General features: G+C 54.5%; 1 protein-coding gene across 1 annotated transcript; it reads left to right on the forward strand.

Annotated features, from left to right (window-relative positions):
* Nucleotides 1-182: 182 nt before the first annotated feature.
* On the forward strand, nucleotides 183-17748 carry LOC100488183 (ubiquitin carboxyl-terminal hydrolase CYLD). The gene is made up of 15 exons (XM_031904040.1): nucleotides 183-302; nucleotides 5936-6414; nucleotides 7378-7653; nucleotides 8437-8509; nucleotides 8583-8764; nucleotides 10325-10487; nucleotides 10668-10803; nucleotides 11191-11301; nucleotides 11487-11578; nucleotides 12514-12580; nucleotides 12680-12812; nucleotides 13255-13363; nucleotides 14039-14157; nucleotides 14965-15172; nucleotides 16016-17748. Exons 2-15 carry the CDS (start codon nucleotides 5962-5964, stop codon nucleotides 16198-16200), a joined length of 2307 nt encoding a protein of 768 aa, XP_031759900.1. The 5' UTR covers nucleotides 183-302; nucleotides 5936-5961; the 3' UTR covers nucleotides 16201-17748.
* The last annotated feature ends 64 nt before the right edge of the window (nucleotides 17749-17812 follow it).

Consider the following 17812-nt stretch of genomic DNA (forward strand, 5'->3'; position numbering starts at 1 on the left):
ACCAGCTCCCCCGCGTCTGTCATACAGAAACTTTCCCCATTGGCTCCACCCATCTGCCCGCTCTGTATTCTAATACGTCTGTCTAGGTCCGCCTATAGTGTGGTTTCTTTACCCTTAAGTCCCGCCCCTCTCCGTACTGTATACGCAACCGCTCCTGGCCACGCCTACTCGCTTACTTTCAGTTTGGCTGCTCGACTGTCAGGCCCTGTCTGTCCTCCTGGCCCCGCCCACCCACCTGCTTCCTCTTTCTCAGCTCCGCCCCCTAACCCTTGTGTTTGCCCCGGAGCGGAGCAGTTCCCCAGGTATGTGATTGTAATGCTGTCCCTTATTGCCCTACCCTTCCCTGTGCGGTACCCTCACCCACCTACCCCTCCCTGTGCGGTACCCTCACCCGCCTACCCCTCCCTGTGCGGTACCCTCACCCACCTACCCCTCCCTGTGTGATACCCTCACCCACCTACCCTTCCCCTGTGTGATACCCTCACCCACCTACCCCTCCCTGTGTGATACCCTCACCCACCTACCCTTCCCCTGTGTGATACCCTCACCCACCTACCCCTCCCCTGTGTGATACCGCTCACCCACCTACCCTTCCCCTGTGTGATACCCTCACCCCCCTACCCCTCCCTGTGTGATACCCTCACCCACCTACCCTTCCCCTGTGTGATACCCTCACCCACCTACCCCTCCCTGTGTGATACCCTCACCCACCTACCCTTCCCCTGTGTGATACCCTCTACCCCTCCCTGTGTGATACCCTCACCCACCTACCCTTCCCCCTGTGTGGTACCCTCACCCACCTACCCCTCCCGTGTGATACCCTCACCCACCTACCCCTCCCCTGTGTGATACCCTCACCCACCTACCCCTCCCTGTGCGATACCCTCACCCACCTATCCCTCCCTGTGTGATACCCTCACCCACCTACCCTCCCCTGTGCGATACCCTCACCCACCTACCCCTCCCTGTGCGGTACCCCACCCACCTACCCCTCCCTGTGTGATACCCTCACCCACCTATCCCTCCCTGTGTGATACCCTCACCCACCTACCCCTCCCTGTACGGTACCCTCACCCACCTACCCCTCCCTGTGCGGTACCCTCACCCACCTACCCCCTCCTGTGCCCTCACCCACCTACCCTCCCTGTGTGATACCCTCACCCACCTACCCCTCCCTGTGCGGTACCCTCACCCACCTACCCCTCCCTGTGTGATACCCTCACCCACCTATCCCTCCCTGTGTGATACCCTCACCCCACCTACCCCTCCCTGTCGGTACCCTCACCCACCTACCCTCCCTGTGTGATACCCTCACCCACCTACCCCTCCCCTGTGCGATACCCTCACCCACCTATCCCTCCCTGTGTGATACCTCACCACCTACCCCTCCCCTGTGCGATACCCTCACCCACCTACCCTCCCTGTGCGATACCCTCACCCACCTACCCCCTCCCCTGTGCGATACCCTCACCCACCTATCCCTCCCTGTGCGATACCCTCACCCCACCTACCCCTCCCTGTGCGGTACCCTCACCCACCTATCCCTCCCTGTGCGATACCCTCACCCACCTACCCCTCCCTGTGCGATACCCCTCACCCACCTACCCCCCCTGTGCGATACCTCTCACCACCTACCCCTCCCTGTGCGATACCCTCACCCACCTACCCCTCCCTGTGCGATACCCTCACCCACCTACCCCTCCCTGTGCGATACCCTCACCCACTACCCCCTCCCTGTGCGATACCCTCACGCCACCTACCCTCCCTGTGCGATACCCTCACCCACTACCCCTCCCTGTGCGATACCCTCACCCACCTACCCCTCCCTGTGCATACCCTCACCCACCCTACCCCTCCCTGTGCCGATACCCTCACCCACCTACCCCTCCCTGTGCGATACCCTCACCCACCTACCCCTCCCTGTGCGATACCCTCACCCACCTACCCCTCCCTGTGCGATACCCTCACCCACCTACCCCTCCCTGTGCGATACCCCTCACCCACCTACCCCTCCCTGTGCTATAACCCTCACCCACCTACCCCCTCCCTGTGCGATACCCTCACCCACCTACCCCTCCCCTGTGCGATACCCTCACCCACCTACCCCTCCCTGTGCGATTACCCTCACCCACCTACCCTCCCTGTGCGATACCCTCACCCACCTACCCCTCCCTGTGCGAATACCTCACCCACCTACCCCTCCCTGTGGTGGTACCCTCACGCCACCTACCCCGCCCTGTGCGGTACCCTCACCCACCTACCCTCCTTGTGCGGTACCCTCACCCCCTACCCTCCCCTGTGGCGGTACCCTCACCCACCTACCCTCCCCTGTGCGTACCCTCACCCACCTACCCTCCCCTGTGCGATACCCTCACCCACCTACCCTTCCCTGTGCGATACCCTCACCCACCTACCCTCCCTGTGCGATACCCTCACCCACCTACCCCTCCCTTGATACCCTCCCCCTACCCCTCCCTGTGCGATACCCTCACCCACCTACCCCTCCCTGTGCGATACCCTCACCCACCTACCCCTCCCTGTGCGATACCCTCACCCACCTACCCCTCCCTGTGCGATACCCTCACCCACCTACCCCTCCCTGTGCGATACCCTCACCCACCTACCCCTCCCTGTGCGATACCCTCACCCACCTACCCCTCCCTGTGCGATACCCTCACCCACCTACCCCTCCCTGTGCGATACCCTCACCCACCTACCCCTCCCTGTGCGATACCCTCACCCACCTACCCCTCCCTGTGCGATACCCCACCCACCTACCCCTCCCTGTGTGATACCCTCACCCACCTACCCCTCCCTGTGTGGTACCTCACCCCACCTACCCCGCCCTGTGTGGTACCCTCACCCACCTACCCTCCCTGTGCGATACCCTCACCCACCTACCCCTCCCTGTGCGATACCCTCACCCACCTACCCCTCCCTGTGCGATACCCTCACCCACCTACCCCTTCCTGTGTGATACCCTCACCACCTACCCCTCCCTGTGTGGTACCCACCTCACCCACCTACCCCTCCCTGTGTGGTACCCTCACCCACCTCCCTCCCTGTGTGGTACCCTCACCCACCTACCCTCCCCTGTGTGGTACCCTAACCCACCTACCCCTCCTGTGCGATCCCTCACCCACCTACCCCTCCCTGTGCGATACCCTCACCCACCTACCCCTCCCTGTGCGATACCCTCACCCACCTACCCCTCCCTGTGTGGTACCCTCACCCACCTACCCTCCCTTGCGGTACCCTCACCCACCTACCCCCTCCCTGTGCGATACCCTCACCCACCTACCCCTCCCTGTGCGATACCCTCACCCACCTACCCCTCCCTGTGCGATACCCTCACCCACCTACCCCTCCCTGTGCGATACCCTCACCCACCTACCCCTCCCTGTGCGATACCCTCACCCACCTACCCCTCCCTGTGTGATACCCTCACCCACCTACCCCTCCCTGTGTGGTACCCTCACCCACCTACCCCGCCCTGTGCGGTACCCTCACCCACCTACCCCTCCCTGTGCGATACCCTCACCCACCTACCCCTCCCTGTGCGATACCCTCACCCACCTACCCCTCCCTGTGCGATACCCTCACCCACCTACCCCTCCCTGTGTGATACCCTCACCCACCTACCCCCTGGGTACCCCCCCTACCCTCCCTGTGTGTACCCCTCACCCACCTACCCCTCCCTGTGTGGTACCCTCACCCACCTACCCTCCCCTGTGTGGTACCCTCACCACCTACCCTCCCCTGTGTGGTACCCTCACCCACCTACCCTCCCCTGTGTGCGTACCCTCACCCACCTACCCTCCCCTGTGCGGTACCCTCACCCACCTACCCCTCCCTTTGCGATACCCTCACCCACCTACCCTCCCTGTGCGATACCCTCACCACCTACCCCTCCTGTGCGATACCCTCACCACCTACCCCTCCCTGTGTGGTACCTCACCACCTACCCCTCCCTGTGCGATACCCTCACCCACCTACCCTTTCCCTGTGTGATACCCTCACCACCTACCCTTCCCTGTGTGATACCCTCACCCACCTACCCCTCCCTGTGCGATACCCTCACCCACCTACCCCTCCCGTGTGCGGTACCCTCACCCACCTACCCCTCCCTGTGCGATACCCTCACCCACCTACCCCTCCCTGTGCGATACCCTCACCACTACCCCGCCCTGTGCGATACCCTCACCCACCTACCCTTCCCTGTGCGATACCTCACCACCTACCCCCGCCCTGCTGCGATACCCTCACCCACCTACCCCTCCCTGTGCGATACCCACCTACCCTCCCTGTGCGATACCCTCACCCACTACCTTCCCTGTGCGATACCCTCACCCACCTACCCCTCCCTGTGCGATACCCTCACCCACCTACCCCTCCCTGTGCGGTACCCTCACCCACCTATCCCTCCCTGTGCGATACCCTCACCCACCTACCCTCCCTGTGCGGTACCCTCACCCACCTACCCCTCCCTGTGCGATACCCTCACCCACCTACCCCGCCCTGTGCGATACCCTCACCCACCTACCCTTCCCTGTGCGATACCCTCACCCACCTACCCCGCCCTGTGCGATACCCTCACCCACCTACCCTCCCTCTGTGTACCCTCACCCACCTACCCCCCTACCCCTCTACCCACCCACCTATCCCTCCCTGTGCGATACCCTCACCCACCTACCCTTCCCTGTGCGGTACCCTCACCCACCTACCCCTCCCTGTGCGATACCCCTCACCACCTACCCCGTGTGCGATTACCCTCACCCACCTACCCTTCCCTGTGTGATACCCTCACCCACCTACCCTCCCTGTGTGATACCCTCACCCACCTACCCTTCCCTGTGTGAACCCTCACCCACCTTACCCTTCCTGTGTGATACCCTCACCCACCTACACTTCCCTGTGTGATACCCTCACCCCCTACCCCTCCCTGTGTGATACCTCACCCACCTACCCCTCCCACCCTCCACCACCTACCCGCCCTGTGTGATACCCTCACCACCTACCCTCCCTGTGTGATACCCTCACCACCTACCCCTCCCTGTGTGATACCCTCACCCACCTACCCCTCCCTGTGTGATACCCTCAACTACCTACCCCCTCCTGTGTGATACGCTCACCCACCTTACCCGCCCTGTGTGATACCCTCACCCACCTACCCCCCCGCCCTGTGTGTATACCCTCACCCACCTACCCTCCCTGTGTGATACCCTCCCACCTACCCCTCCCTGTGTGATACCCTCACCCACCTACCCTTCCCTGTGTGATACCCTCACCCACCTACCCTTCCCTGTGTGATACCCTCACCCACCTACCCTTCCCTGTGTGATACCCTCACCCACCTACCCTTCCCTGTGTGATACCCTCACCCACCTACCCTTCCCTGTGTGGTACCTCCTCGACCCACCTACTCCGCCCTGTGTGGGGTGTGGAACTGTCACTGCCTTGCCCCTCCCCTTGTCAGGTGTGGAACTTTCCTGCTCCTCCCTTTGTGGGGCAAATAATGGCACATACACTGCCCCCCTAGTCTCCCCAGTAATATTACCCTTACCCCACACTAGGACCTGCCCACTTTTCAGGTATTCTGAGTCACTCTGCATTAACCCCCCTTGTGCTGGTCATTTACCCCCCCCCCCTCCTTGTCCAGGGACTTCACCAATAGACCATTTACTAGACCCTCCCTGTAGCCAATGGCTAGTATAACTGGACAGGAGTACAAGTGCCACTTGGTGCCTTTATGTTCCTTGGGGGGGGGGGGGGGGCAGTCGGTTGCTGACGGTTCCTGCCCACTCCCAGGCAGCTGGATGAGCCGGGGGGATTATAGCTGCTAATCATAGGATTATATACAGAATCCTGTGGCTGCCCTGTTGGCAGTTAGTGCCACGCTGCTGACTGAACTGCCTCTCTCATTCCCTGCACATAGGCCCCTCCCACTGCGGTGCCGGTACCATGGACCTGTGCGGCCAGGAGGTGGAGGACTGTATCATGTACTTTATTCTAATGGGGGGCTTTCCTGTGGGCACCCACGTCGTGAAGGCTGGCAGCCTGTGTTGTGCCAGTGAAGATACCTACCTGCAGCGGATATCGGGCGACCAGGCCCCCCACATGTCGCTCAGCGTCACCGTTATTGGGGAGACCGACATTTTCGAAGTAAATTTTAATGACCTGGAGCCCCTGACCCGGCCCATTGCCGCCCTGCTGCTGGCAGTGCCCGACCCTACGGAAAGGCTTAACTGTTTCCTGGAGAGGGGCCCCTTGGAGCAGGCCCTGGGGGTGGAGCCCGGGCAGCAGGTCATGGTGACCCACGAGCAGAAGATATTCCCGGCTCTGGTGCACTTTGTGGGGAACATCCTGGACACCAGCGCTTTGCTCCCCCCTGTGTACTTCGGCGTGGAACTGAAGGTAAGTTGTGCCAGTCTGTAGCCCTGTATTGCTGGTGTGCCAGTCTGTAGCCCTGTATTGCTGGTGTGCCAGTCTGTAGCCCTGTATTGCCGGTGTGCCAGTCTGTAGCCCTGTATTGCCGGTGTGCCAGTCTGTAGCCCTGTATTGCTGGTGTGCCAGTCTTTAGCCCTGTATTGCTGGTGTGCCAGTCTGTAGCCCTGTATTGCCGGTGTGCCAGTCTGTAGCCCTGTATTGCCGGTGTGCCAGTCTGTAGCCCTGTATTGCCGGTGTGCCAGTCTGTAGCCCTGTATTGCCGGTGTGCCAGTCTGTAGCCCTGTATTGCCGGTGTGCCAGTCTGTAGCCCTGTATTGCCGGTGTGCCAGTCTGTAGCCCTGTATTGCCGGTGTTTATTGCTGGTGTGCCAGTCTGTAGCCCTGTATTGCCGGTGTGCCAGTCTGTAGCCCTGTATTGCCGGTGTGCCAGTCTGTAGCCCTGTATTGCCGGTGTGCCAGTCTGTAGCCCTGTATTGCCGGTGTGCCAGTCTGTAGCCCTGTATTGCTGGTGTGCCAGTCTGTAGCCCTGTATTGCCGGTGTGCCAGTCTGTAGCCCTGTATTGCTGATGTGCCAGTCTGTAGCCCTGTATTGCTGGTGTGCCAGTCTCTTGCCCTGTATTGCCGGTGTGCCAGTCTGTAGCCCTGTATTGCTGGTGTGCCAGTCTGTAGCCCTGTATTGCTGGTGTGCCAGTCTCTTGCCCTGTATTTCTTGTGTGCCAGTCTGTAGCCCTGTATTGCTGATGTGCCAGTCTGTAGCCCTGTATTGCTGGTGTGCCAGTCTATAGGCCTTTATTGCAAGGCAGGTTATTGCTTTGGGTAGAACAGCAGCCATTGTGCCACACTGTGCTTACTACAAGCAGTATGGCCGCTCCCACTTATATAATATACAGAGGCTAAATCTCCTTTCCCTCATCTCTCCATCATGGCGCAGGGCGAAGGGGAAGGCCGGGGGCACCATGACGGCACCTACAAGGGAGTCACGTTTTTCAGCTGTAAGAAGAACAGCGGCCTCTTTTTACCGTTCAACAAAATCCATTTCCCAGGATCCCTGCAGGCGGACGATGTGGCGGCGCCATGTTTGCGCAGAGAGGCAAGTGAGGTGAAGTCCGGGGATAAAGTCGCCTTCTACATAGAGGACACTCTGAAGAAGGGCATCGTGGTGATCACCGACACGCAGGAGTCCGACGGCTGTGTGGAAGTTCTACCGGTAAGGCCTCATTTTATCTTCCTTGGCTTTCCTAGGCTTTTCCTGCTTCCTGAACTGTGGGCAGCCTTGGCACGGGCATCGCTGAAGGCCACTTACAGACATATTTGAGGCAGAATGGCATTTTCTATCCTAGATACCCCTGTAATTCCAGCTTAAAGGTCATTTAGAACACCTGGTGGGTTGCAGAAGGGTTGGGTCTAGAGTGGAGGTGGATGGGGTTTGTGCAGTTAATATGCAGGGTTTGTGGGATGCGGTTGGGGTGGATTAAGACCTGGTTGTGCATTCACAGACCCCGTTTTTTTTCATCTGGGCCTCATTCTACTAGTTGGCAGGGGCCCAGTTGACCAGTGGGGTAATAACTTGGGCACCCTGTGGGGAGTTACCTAAGTAGTATGGGTGGCAGCTCTGACTGAGATAACAATGTTTTTGTATACCGGTAAACTTGTTATGGGCTATGGGGATCCCTGGCTAAAAGGAGGCTTGACCCAAACAAGTCTGAAGACCACTGGTGTAGGGGCTTTATGGTAAGTGATCTTATACTCCCATTGCTGCATTCACTATAGTATTGACAGCTGCCTTATCGATAGGATTAGGGCTCATTGGGCTCATTTCACCCATTTCTCCCTCATTCACCATCATTAATGACCCAGTTTCACATAGTGCCCAGTTTCAGTGCCTGGTTTCATGTGTGCCCAGCGGGGTGACCAATGTGCCCTGCTCTAATCTGGGTTATAAACTGCTTGTGCTTGAATGGGTCACAAGGTGGCGCTGTTTTGCCCACAGGAGGATGGGGCGCAGAATGAACTGCTGAAGATTCCCCTGGGTTCCATAATGAAGGAGGAACTATCGCCCGCAGGTAGGTGCCCCCATAGATATCACAGGGCAGGGGACTCCCCCGGGCACACTCTGACTTTGTGTATCAACCCAAGGTGGTGCAGCTCAGGGCGCCGATCTAAAGGAAAGTTCTGGAGCAAACAACCCCGGCGCCGGATCTCTTGGCATCAGCTGTATGGTACAGATCCAGTACAGCGGGGAGCAACTGGTCTATGGGATCATTCGCTGGGTGGGGCCCCTGCCAGAAACAGAAGAAATGATGGCGGGGGTGGAGTTGGTAAGTTCTGCCACGTTCTTCTGCTCATTCCCAGCATTCCCTCTGAGCACTGAGAATGTATAAGGGCAAATAGTGTATATTATACTGTTATAATACATAAGAGCCATGAATATCTTGCAAATTACAAAGTCAATAAAGTATATATTGTAAAATATAAGGATATTATAAGTCACAGAGGAGTTCCTTATAATATATAATGAATAAAGTGCCCCCTATTGTAACATATAGGGATATTATAAGCCTCCGAGGAGTTCCTTATAATATATAGTGAATAAAGTGCCCCCTATTGTAACATATAGGGATATTATAAGTCCCCGAGGGGTTCCTTATAATATATAGTGAATAAAGTGCCCCCTATTGTAACATATAGGGATATTATAAGCCCCCGAGGAGTTCCTTATAATATATAGTGAATAAAGTGCCCCCTATTGTAACATATAGGGATATTATAAGCCCCCGAGGAGTTCCTTATAATATATAGTGAATAAAGTGCCCCCTATTGTAACATATAGGGATATTATAAGCCTCCGAGGAGTTCCTTATAAGATATAGTGAATAAAGTGCCCCCTATTGTAACATATAGGGATATTATAAGTCCCTGAGGAGTTCCTTATAATATATAGTGAATAAAGTGCCCCCTATTGTAACATATAGGGATATTATAAGCCTCCGAGGAGTTCCTTATAATATATAGTGAATAAAGTGCCCCCTACTGTAACATATAGGGATATTATAAGCCCCCGAGGAGTTCCTTATAATATATAGTGAATAAAGTGCCCCCTATTGTAACATATAGGGATATTATAAGCCCCCGAGGAGTTCCTTATAATAATAGTGAATAAAGTGCCCCCTATTGTAACATATAGGGATATTATAAGCCCCCGAGGGGTTCCTTATAATATATAGTGAATAAAGTGCCCCCTATTGTAACATATAGGGATATTATAAGCCCCCGAGGAGCTCCTTATAATATATAGTGAATAAAGTGCCCCCTATTGTAACATATAGGGATATTATAAGCCCCCGAGGAGTTCCTTATAATATATAGTGAATAAAGTGCCCCCTATTGTAACATATAGGGATATTATAAGCCCCCGAGGAGTTCCTTATAATATATAGTGAATAAAGTGCCCCCTATTGTAACATATAGGGATATTATAAGCCCCCGAGGGGTTCCTTATAATATATAGTGAATAAAGTACCCCCTATTGTAACATATAGGGATATTATAAGCCCCCGAGGAGTTCCTTATAATATATAGTGAGTATAAACGGTGCTTAGTGATGTCATCAGTTATAATCGGAGCTTAGTGATGTAATTTCTGTCACATGACTTACTGAAACTTGTATATTATAATAAATAAAGTACCCCCTGTTGTAAAATATGGGGATATTAGTCACCTCGGAGTTCCTTTGCCAGTATAAATGCCTATGGCCCTGGGCTATTATATGGGCATGGAACTCCTTGTTGACTTTACAACAGGGGGTACATTATTCGCTGTATAATCTGCTCTCTCTCCATTTGTGCCGTGGTGCCTAATTGCTTGTCCCTGCCCCACAGGAGGAGGAGAAAGGGATCACAAACGGCAGCTGGAAGGGGCACCAGTACTTCTTGTGCCCGCCCAAACGGGCCATTTTTGTGAAACTAAAGGCCTGCCAGCCAGACACTCGATTCTTACTCGGCGCAGACTCTCTCCCCAAGGACCTGGACCCAGAAGCACCCAGTGAGTCCTATATACCCCAGCCATAGAGATCTCTAAATGCACCCACACTGGGGTGTTAGTGAGTCCTCATATTACCCTATCAGATGCCATATCTTCCCCCTCTGCGGGAGTTGCCAGTGTGCTTCACCGTGGGGGCCATGGGCTGAGTGGAGACCCCTCTAATCCCTCTGTGTTTCTCAGGCAGAGACAACTGCTCCGGCACCATACAGAAGATTCCCCCCCTGCAGGGCACCAGAGCCGTGGACATTCTGGAGGGGCGCATGAAGGGCATCCAGGGCCACTGCAATTCCTGCTACATGGACGCTGCCCTCTTCAGGTGGGTGTGAGTAGTGTGCACTTGTACCCCAGGCTCGGGCATTTTAAAGGGAACCACTAGATTTGTTTCAATTCTATTACTCGGGAGAGCCAAACATAGTGCCATTGCCAGTGCTACTTTGGCCACTTGGGGCACTGTTTCATTTGAGCCTGGGCAGGGTTTATGGCTACTAGACGGTTAATGAACCATAAATGAAAATGAAAAGTTAGATATCCAGATGTCGTTTCAGTCTAACATGGCAGAGGAAGCAGTATGGCAGCTCTGTTGACCCTAAACTAACAATAAATAAACTTTTCTGTGTGCTCAAATTTATTTCCGCATCTTTTTTTGGCAATAAGGTGACAATATCTAATTTTTACTCTGTTAACCCTTTCTCGTGCCCCTCAGCCTTTTCTCATGCAGCTCCATCTTGGATTCCTTGCTGTTCAAGCCCTCGGCTGCCCCTGACGGGAACATCCAGAGGATCCTGAGGGAGGACATTGTCAACCCCCTGCGCAGGTACGTTCCTGCCTTCACTGCCCCCTAGTTATTTGTTTTTGGGATGGTTCTGGTAATTATTATTCTGGGGCCCTCTGGTTGTGTGATTAGCTGGCTAAGCATGCTGGGAGTTGGGCCCTCCCTTGTGGTTCCGTGGCACCTACAGACACTACAACTGTATTAATGGCCTTGTACCTTCCCTGCAGAAATGGCTTTGTCTCAGCCAAAAGTGTCATGTTGCTCAGGCACCAGCTGATGGAGGAAAGTCAGTGCCCCAGTTTCACCACATCGGAGAAAGGTGAGGCCTAGAATCTCAGCCATAAAGCAGGGCAGGACTGCTGCTTACAATGGGGGGATCAGATAGGATCTGTGCCACTGTGACAGAATGCTCTGTTATACAGATAGCTAGAATCTCAGCCATAAAGCAGGGCAGGACTGCTGCTTACAATGGGGGGATCAGATAGGATCTGTGCCACTGTGACAGAATGCTCTGTTATACAGATAGCTAGAATCTCAGCCATAAAGCAGGGCAGGACTGCTGCTTACAATGGGGGGGGATCAGATAGGATCTGTGCCACTGTGACAGAATGCTCTGTTATACAGATAGCTAGAATCTCAGCCATAAAGCAGGGCAGGACTGCTGCTTACAATGGGGGGATTCAGATAGGATCTGTGCCACTGTGACAGAATGCTCTGTTATACAGATAGCTAGAATCTCAGCCATAAAGCAGGGCAGGACTGCTGCTTACAATGGGGGATCAGATAGGATCTGTGCCACTGTGACAGAATGCTCTGTTATACAGATAGCTAGAATCTCAGCCATAAAGCAGGGCAGGACTGCTGCTTACAATGGGGGGATCAGATAGGATCTGTGTCACTGTGACAGAATGCTCTGTTATACAGATAGCTAGAATCTCAGCCATAAAGCAGGGCAGGACTGCTGCTTACAATGGGGGGATCAGATAGGATCTGTGTCACTGTGACAGAATGCTCTGTTATACAGATAGCTAGAATCTCAGCCATAAAGCAGGGCAGGACTGCTGCTTACAATGGGGGGATCAGATAGGATCTGTGTCACTGTGACAGAATGCTCTGTTATACAGATAGCTAGAATCTCAGCCATAAAGCAGGGCAGGACTGCTGCTTACAATGGGGATCAGCCGTAGAACAGGACGGGTGTCAGTGCTGTATGCAGAGAGGACAGGGATTAAAGGGTAACTTTGCTCTTTTCAGACCCAGAGGAGTTCCTGAACCTGATCATGCAGCGCATCCTGGGAATGGAGCCCCTGCTGAAGCTGCAGTGAGTGTTTATCTCCGAGGACTCAGAACCGACTCAGTACCGGGCAGGGTTGGGCTTTGTTGGGGTCTCATATAAAGACTGAACCCATTTCTCCTGCAGGTCCGAGGGGCACAAAGTGCAGGACTGTTTCTGTTATCAGATATTTATAGAAAAACAGCCGCAAATGACCGTGCCCAGCGTCCAGCAGCTACTGGAGCACTCGTTCCACCACTCCGGCCTGAAGCTGGCCGAGGTAAGGGCGACCCGGCCGCCATATTTGCTACTGAGATTCTGTAGGTTCTGCTGTTCTGGGAATTGATTGGGTTGGGTATTTGCCCTTAAGCTGACACAAGAGGTGGGTTTGGGCCCTGGACGTTCCGGACTTATCCAAGAACTCGGATCTCTCCTCTCTGATAGCACAGAATGGACCATTTTCTTGCAGCGGGGGGTTCTAACCAGGGACTTCATCGGACCCCATGGTTGGGGCAGACACATTGCAATTGTTGTAACCATTTCACTGCTGTAAAGCCTGAATTATACATCAGCCGGCTGGTACCTCAGTGCCAACTCAGTAGAATTTCCCTGATTTCAGTGACCTGGGCTGCACTGTGTGTTTACTGCCGACCCAACCTGGCACCGATAGGGTTAAAAGTACCAACGTGTTGCGGCATTTACTAACAATTCCCTCCTAACAGATCCCGTCCTGCTTCATCATACAGACGCCTCGATTCGGCAAGGAATACAAAATGTTCAGCAAAATTGTCCCCTCACTGGAACTCGACGTCACAGACCTGTTGTACAACAGTAAGTACCTGCGGTCCCTCTGTACAACAGTAAGTACCCACGGCCCCTCTGTACAACAGTAAGTATCCACGGCCCCTCTGTACAACAGTAAGTATCCACGGCCCCTCTGTACAACAGTAAGTACCCACGGCCCCTCTGTACAACAGTAAGTATCCACGGCCCCTCTGTACAACAGTAAGTATCCACGGCCCCTCTGTACAACAGTAAGTACCCACGGCCCCTCTGTACAACAGTAAGTACCCACGGCCCCTCTGTACAACAGTAAGTACCCACGGCCCCTCTGTACAACAGTAAGTACCCACGGCCCCTCTGTACAACAGTAAGTACCCACGGTCCCTCTGTACAACAGTAAGTACCCACGGCCCCTCTGTACAACAGTAAGTACCCACGGCCCCTCTGTACAACAGTAAGTACCCACGGCCCCTCTGTACAACAGTAAGTACCCACGGTCCCTCTGTACAACAGTAAGTACCCACGGCCCCTCTGTACAACAGTAAGTACCCACGGTCCCTCTGTACAACAGTAAGTACCCACGGCCCCTCTGTACAACAGTAAGTACCCACGGTCCCTCTGTACAACAGTAAGTACCCACGGCCCCTCTGTACAACAGTAATTACCCACGGCCCCTCTGTACAACAGTAAGTACCCACGGACCCACGACTCTGTTCCTTACAGGCCCCCGGGAGTGCGTGGTGTGCGGCCAATTGGCCACCAAGGAATGCGCCGCCTGCTTTAAAGACGTCATTCTCTCCGGCTCCGGCCTCAAGCAGTACTGTGACGTGTGCTCTAAAAAGGTACCGTTTGCTTTGCAAGTACATGTGTGTGGGACAGGCAGGTGTGTGTGGGACAGGTGTGTGTGTGTGTGTGTGGGACAGGTGTGTGTGTGTGTGTGTGGGACAGGTGTGTGTGTGTGGGACAGGTGTGTGTGGGACAGGCAGGTGTGTGTGGGACAGGTGTGTGTGTGTGTGTGTGGGACAGGTGTGTGTGTGTGTGTGTGGGACAGGTGTGTGTGTGTGGGACAGGTGTGTGTGGGACAGGCAGGTGTGTGTGGGACAGGCAGGTGTGTGTGGGACAGGCAGGTGTGTGTGGGACAGGCAGGTGTGTGTGGGACAGGCAGGTGTGTGTGGGACAGGCAGGTGTGTGTGGGACAGGCAGGTGTGTGTGGGACAGGTGTGTGTGTGGGACAGGCGTGTGTGTGTGGGACAGGCGTGTGTGTGTGGGACAGGTGTGTGTGTGACAGACAGGTGTGACCTTGGGTCACTAGTCACGTACAGTGAGAGCTCAGGATTCACCAGTCAGAAAGCTGAATAGGTGCCATGTTGTTGGGCGCAGAGGGTCAGTAAGCTGGTGTTATTTTTATTAATTACATGGTTACACAGTGATATAGGTAGGTAGGCTGGGTGACTGGTTACATGAATGGGTTGATGGTTATAAGGTTATATGGGTAGGTTACACGGGTAGTTAGATTGATTGGTGTCTGATTACATGGCTGGCTTGTGAGGTGGGTATCACAGATGAACTAGTTGCTGGGATGTATATGTTGCTATGGGAGCTGCCCGGCTGGCGCCCGTGCCGCCCCAACCGCTCTCTGTATCCCCCAGGTGCACTCCCACCACATGCGCAAGTCCCATATACTGACCCCACTGTCGGTACCGGAAGGTTCTGTGCAGGGGCCCGGTCAGATCCCGAGGGAAACCCTGGAGCTATTCGCCGTGCTGTGTATAGAGACCAGTCACTACGTCTCCTTCGTCAAATACGGCCCAGAGAAGGGCAGCTGGATGTTCTTCGACAGTATGGCCGACCGGCACGGTGAGGCGCAAACCAACTGCAGTCACTCCCCTGCCCTACATCTGCACTGGCGCCGCCACCTGGGGATTGCAGGCATTACATGCATGTTACTTAGTACATGGCACATCCGTGTGTATCCCACCCATAGTACATGGCACATCCGTGTGTATCCCACCCATAGTACATGGCACATCCGTGTGTATCCCACCCATAGTACATGGCACATCCGTGTGTATCCCACCCATAGTACATGGCACATCCGTGTGTATCCCACCCATAGTACATGGCACATCCGTGTGTATCCCACCCATAGTACATGGCACATCCGTGTGTATCCCACCCATAGTACATGGCACATCCGTGTGCATCCCACCCATAGTACATGGCACATCCGTGTGTATCCCACCCATAGTACATGGCACATCCGTGTGTATCCCACCCATAGTACATGGCACATCCGTGTGTATCCCACCCATAGTACATGGCACATCCGTGTGTATCCCACCCATAGTACATGGCACATCCGTGTGTATCCCACCCATAGTACATGGCACATCCGTGTGCATCCCACCCATAGTACATGGCACATCCGTGTGTATGCCACCCATAGTACATGGCACAAGTGTGAATCCCACCCCTAGTACATAACGTGTGTGAATCCCACCCATAGTACATGGCACATCCTTGTGAATCCCACCCCTAGTAAATAACACGTGTGTGAATCCCACCCCTAGTACATAACACGTGTGTGAATCGCACCCCTAGTACATAACACGTGTTTGAATCCCACCCATAGTACATAGAGTTGAATTATGATGAGGGTATTTGGGTTCTTGATGCTTTGCCCCCCTCTTGTGTTGCCAGGTAACGAAGACGGCTACAACATACCGACAGTGAGCCTGTGCCCTGAGGTTGCCACGTACCTGGCATCCCCACTGAAGGACCTGGCCGACCAAAACCCACGTGACATGAAGGGAGTGGCCAAGCGTCTGTTCTGTGATGCCTACATGTTCATGTACCAGAGCAAGAGCATGGCGCTGTACAAGTAAATCCCTTCGGTACCACTGGGCCAGTGATACATCTCTACGTTCTGTGAATGTGGCCCTAGTGGGCGCCAGTCGGCCATTTTAGCCTGGTACAGCTGCACAAACCAGTGATACATCTCTACGTTCTGTGAATGTGGCCCTGGTAGGCGCCAGTCGGCCATTTTAGCCTGGTACAGCTGCACATACCAGTGATACATCTCTACATTCTGTGAGTGTGGCCCTAGTGGGTGCCAGTCGGCCATTTTAGCCTGGTACAGCTGCACATGCCAGTGATACATCTCTACGTTCTGTGAATGTGGCCCTGGTAGGCGCCAGTCGGCCATTTTAGCCTGGTACAGCTGCACATACCAGTGATACATCTCTACGTTCTGTGAATGTGGCCCAGGTGGGCGCCAGTCGGCCATTTTAGCCTGGTACAGCTGCACATGCCAGTGATACATCTCTACCTTCTGTGAATGTGGCCCAGGTGGGCGCCAGTCGGCCATTTTAGCCTGGTACAGCTGCACATGCCAGTGATACATCTCTACGTTCTGTGAATGTGGCCCTGGTAGGCGCCAGTCGGCCATTTTAGCCTGGTACAGCTGCACATACCAGTGATACATCTCTACCTTCTGTGAATGTGGCCCAGGTGGGCGCCAGTCGGCCATTTTAGCCTGGTACAGCTACTCATGCCAATGATACATCTCTACGTTCTGTGAGTGTGGCCCTAGTGGGCGCCAGTTGGCCATTTTAGCCTGGTACAGCTACACATGCCAGTGATACATCTCTACGTTCTGTGAGTGTGGCCCTAGTGGGTGCCAGTCGGCCATTTTAGCCTGGTACAGCTACACATGCCAGTGATACATCTCTACGTTCTGTGAGTGTGGCCCTAGTGGGCGCCAGTCGGCCATTTTAGCCTGGTACAGCTACACATGCCAGTGCCTCAGATGCCAACCTGTAGCACCCAGCGTGCCAATGCGTTGGTACAAGGCCTGCCTGTACAACCAGCCGTGCCGGCTCTAGGTGCCCCCAGGGAGGGCCGGAACTATATTCTTACCCCTGGAGCAGCTGTGCTGTGGCCTCACTCGGAGCAGGACCCATAAGCTCCGCCTATTGCACTATTTATCCTATTGGAAATGGGCTTTCCCTGGCAGGATCCGCTCTCACCATTGTGGCTTCTCACGGTACAAATACCCCTGCCAGCTCTGTTATGGGCAAGATTGGCAGGAAGGTGCCCTGTGCTGCCCCAGAGCTCAGGGAGTGAATATTCTAACTGCTGGGGGCATTAAGTTGCCCTTTAATGTGGCATTACAGGAACATACCCAGTGCTGAGCCCATTGGCAGAGCCATAGCACATCGTGTTGCTCCGCCCGTGCCGCTGATTCCCATAGATGATGCTTTATAGCCGGCAGGAATATGTGACACAAGCACAGACAGGGGGCGCTGTTCCCCTCCATTCACTGCTATAAGATTGGTCTGTTTTTTATGTATTTAATTGCTGTGACTGATTGGTTACTGATACCTCAGGGAATTGGCATAATTGCACAGAAAATAAACTGCAATGATAATGCATCTGTTCTTTGTCTTTGCCCAAGTAATTACCTGCTAGCCGGACCAGAGAAGCCTCTCCTATGTA

The sequence above is a fragment of the Xenopus tropicalis genome, chromosome 6, assembly GCF_000004195.4.
Source record: "Xenopus tropicalis strain Nigerian chromosome 6, UCB_Xtro_10.0, whole genome shotgun sequence".
Taxonomy (NCBI): domain Eukaryota; kingdom Metazoa; phylum Chordata; class Amphibia; order Anura; family Pipidae; genus Xenopus; species Xenopus tropicalis.

Excerpts from the sequence above, each read along its gene's own strand:
- LOC100488183 (XM_031904040.1), top strand. The coding sequence starts at position 5,962 with ATGGACCTGTGCGGCCAGGAGGTGGAGGACTGTATCATGTACTTTATT. Across the intron at positions 8,765-10,324 it reads TGATGGCGGGGGTGGAGTTG|GAGGAGGAGAAAGGGATCAC; the intron begins GTAAGTTCTGCC and ends CCTGCCCCACAG. Across the intron at positions 12,813-13,254 it reads CCGGCCTGAAGCTGGCCGAG|ATCCCGTCCTGCTTCATCAT; the intron begins GTAAGGGCGACC and ends CCCTCCTAACAG.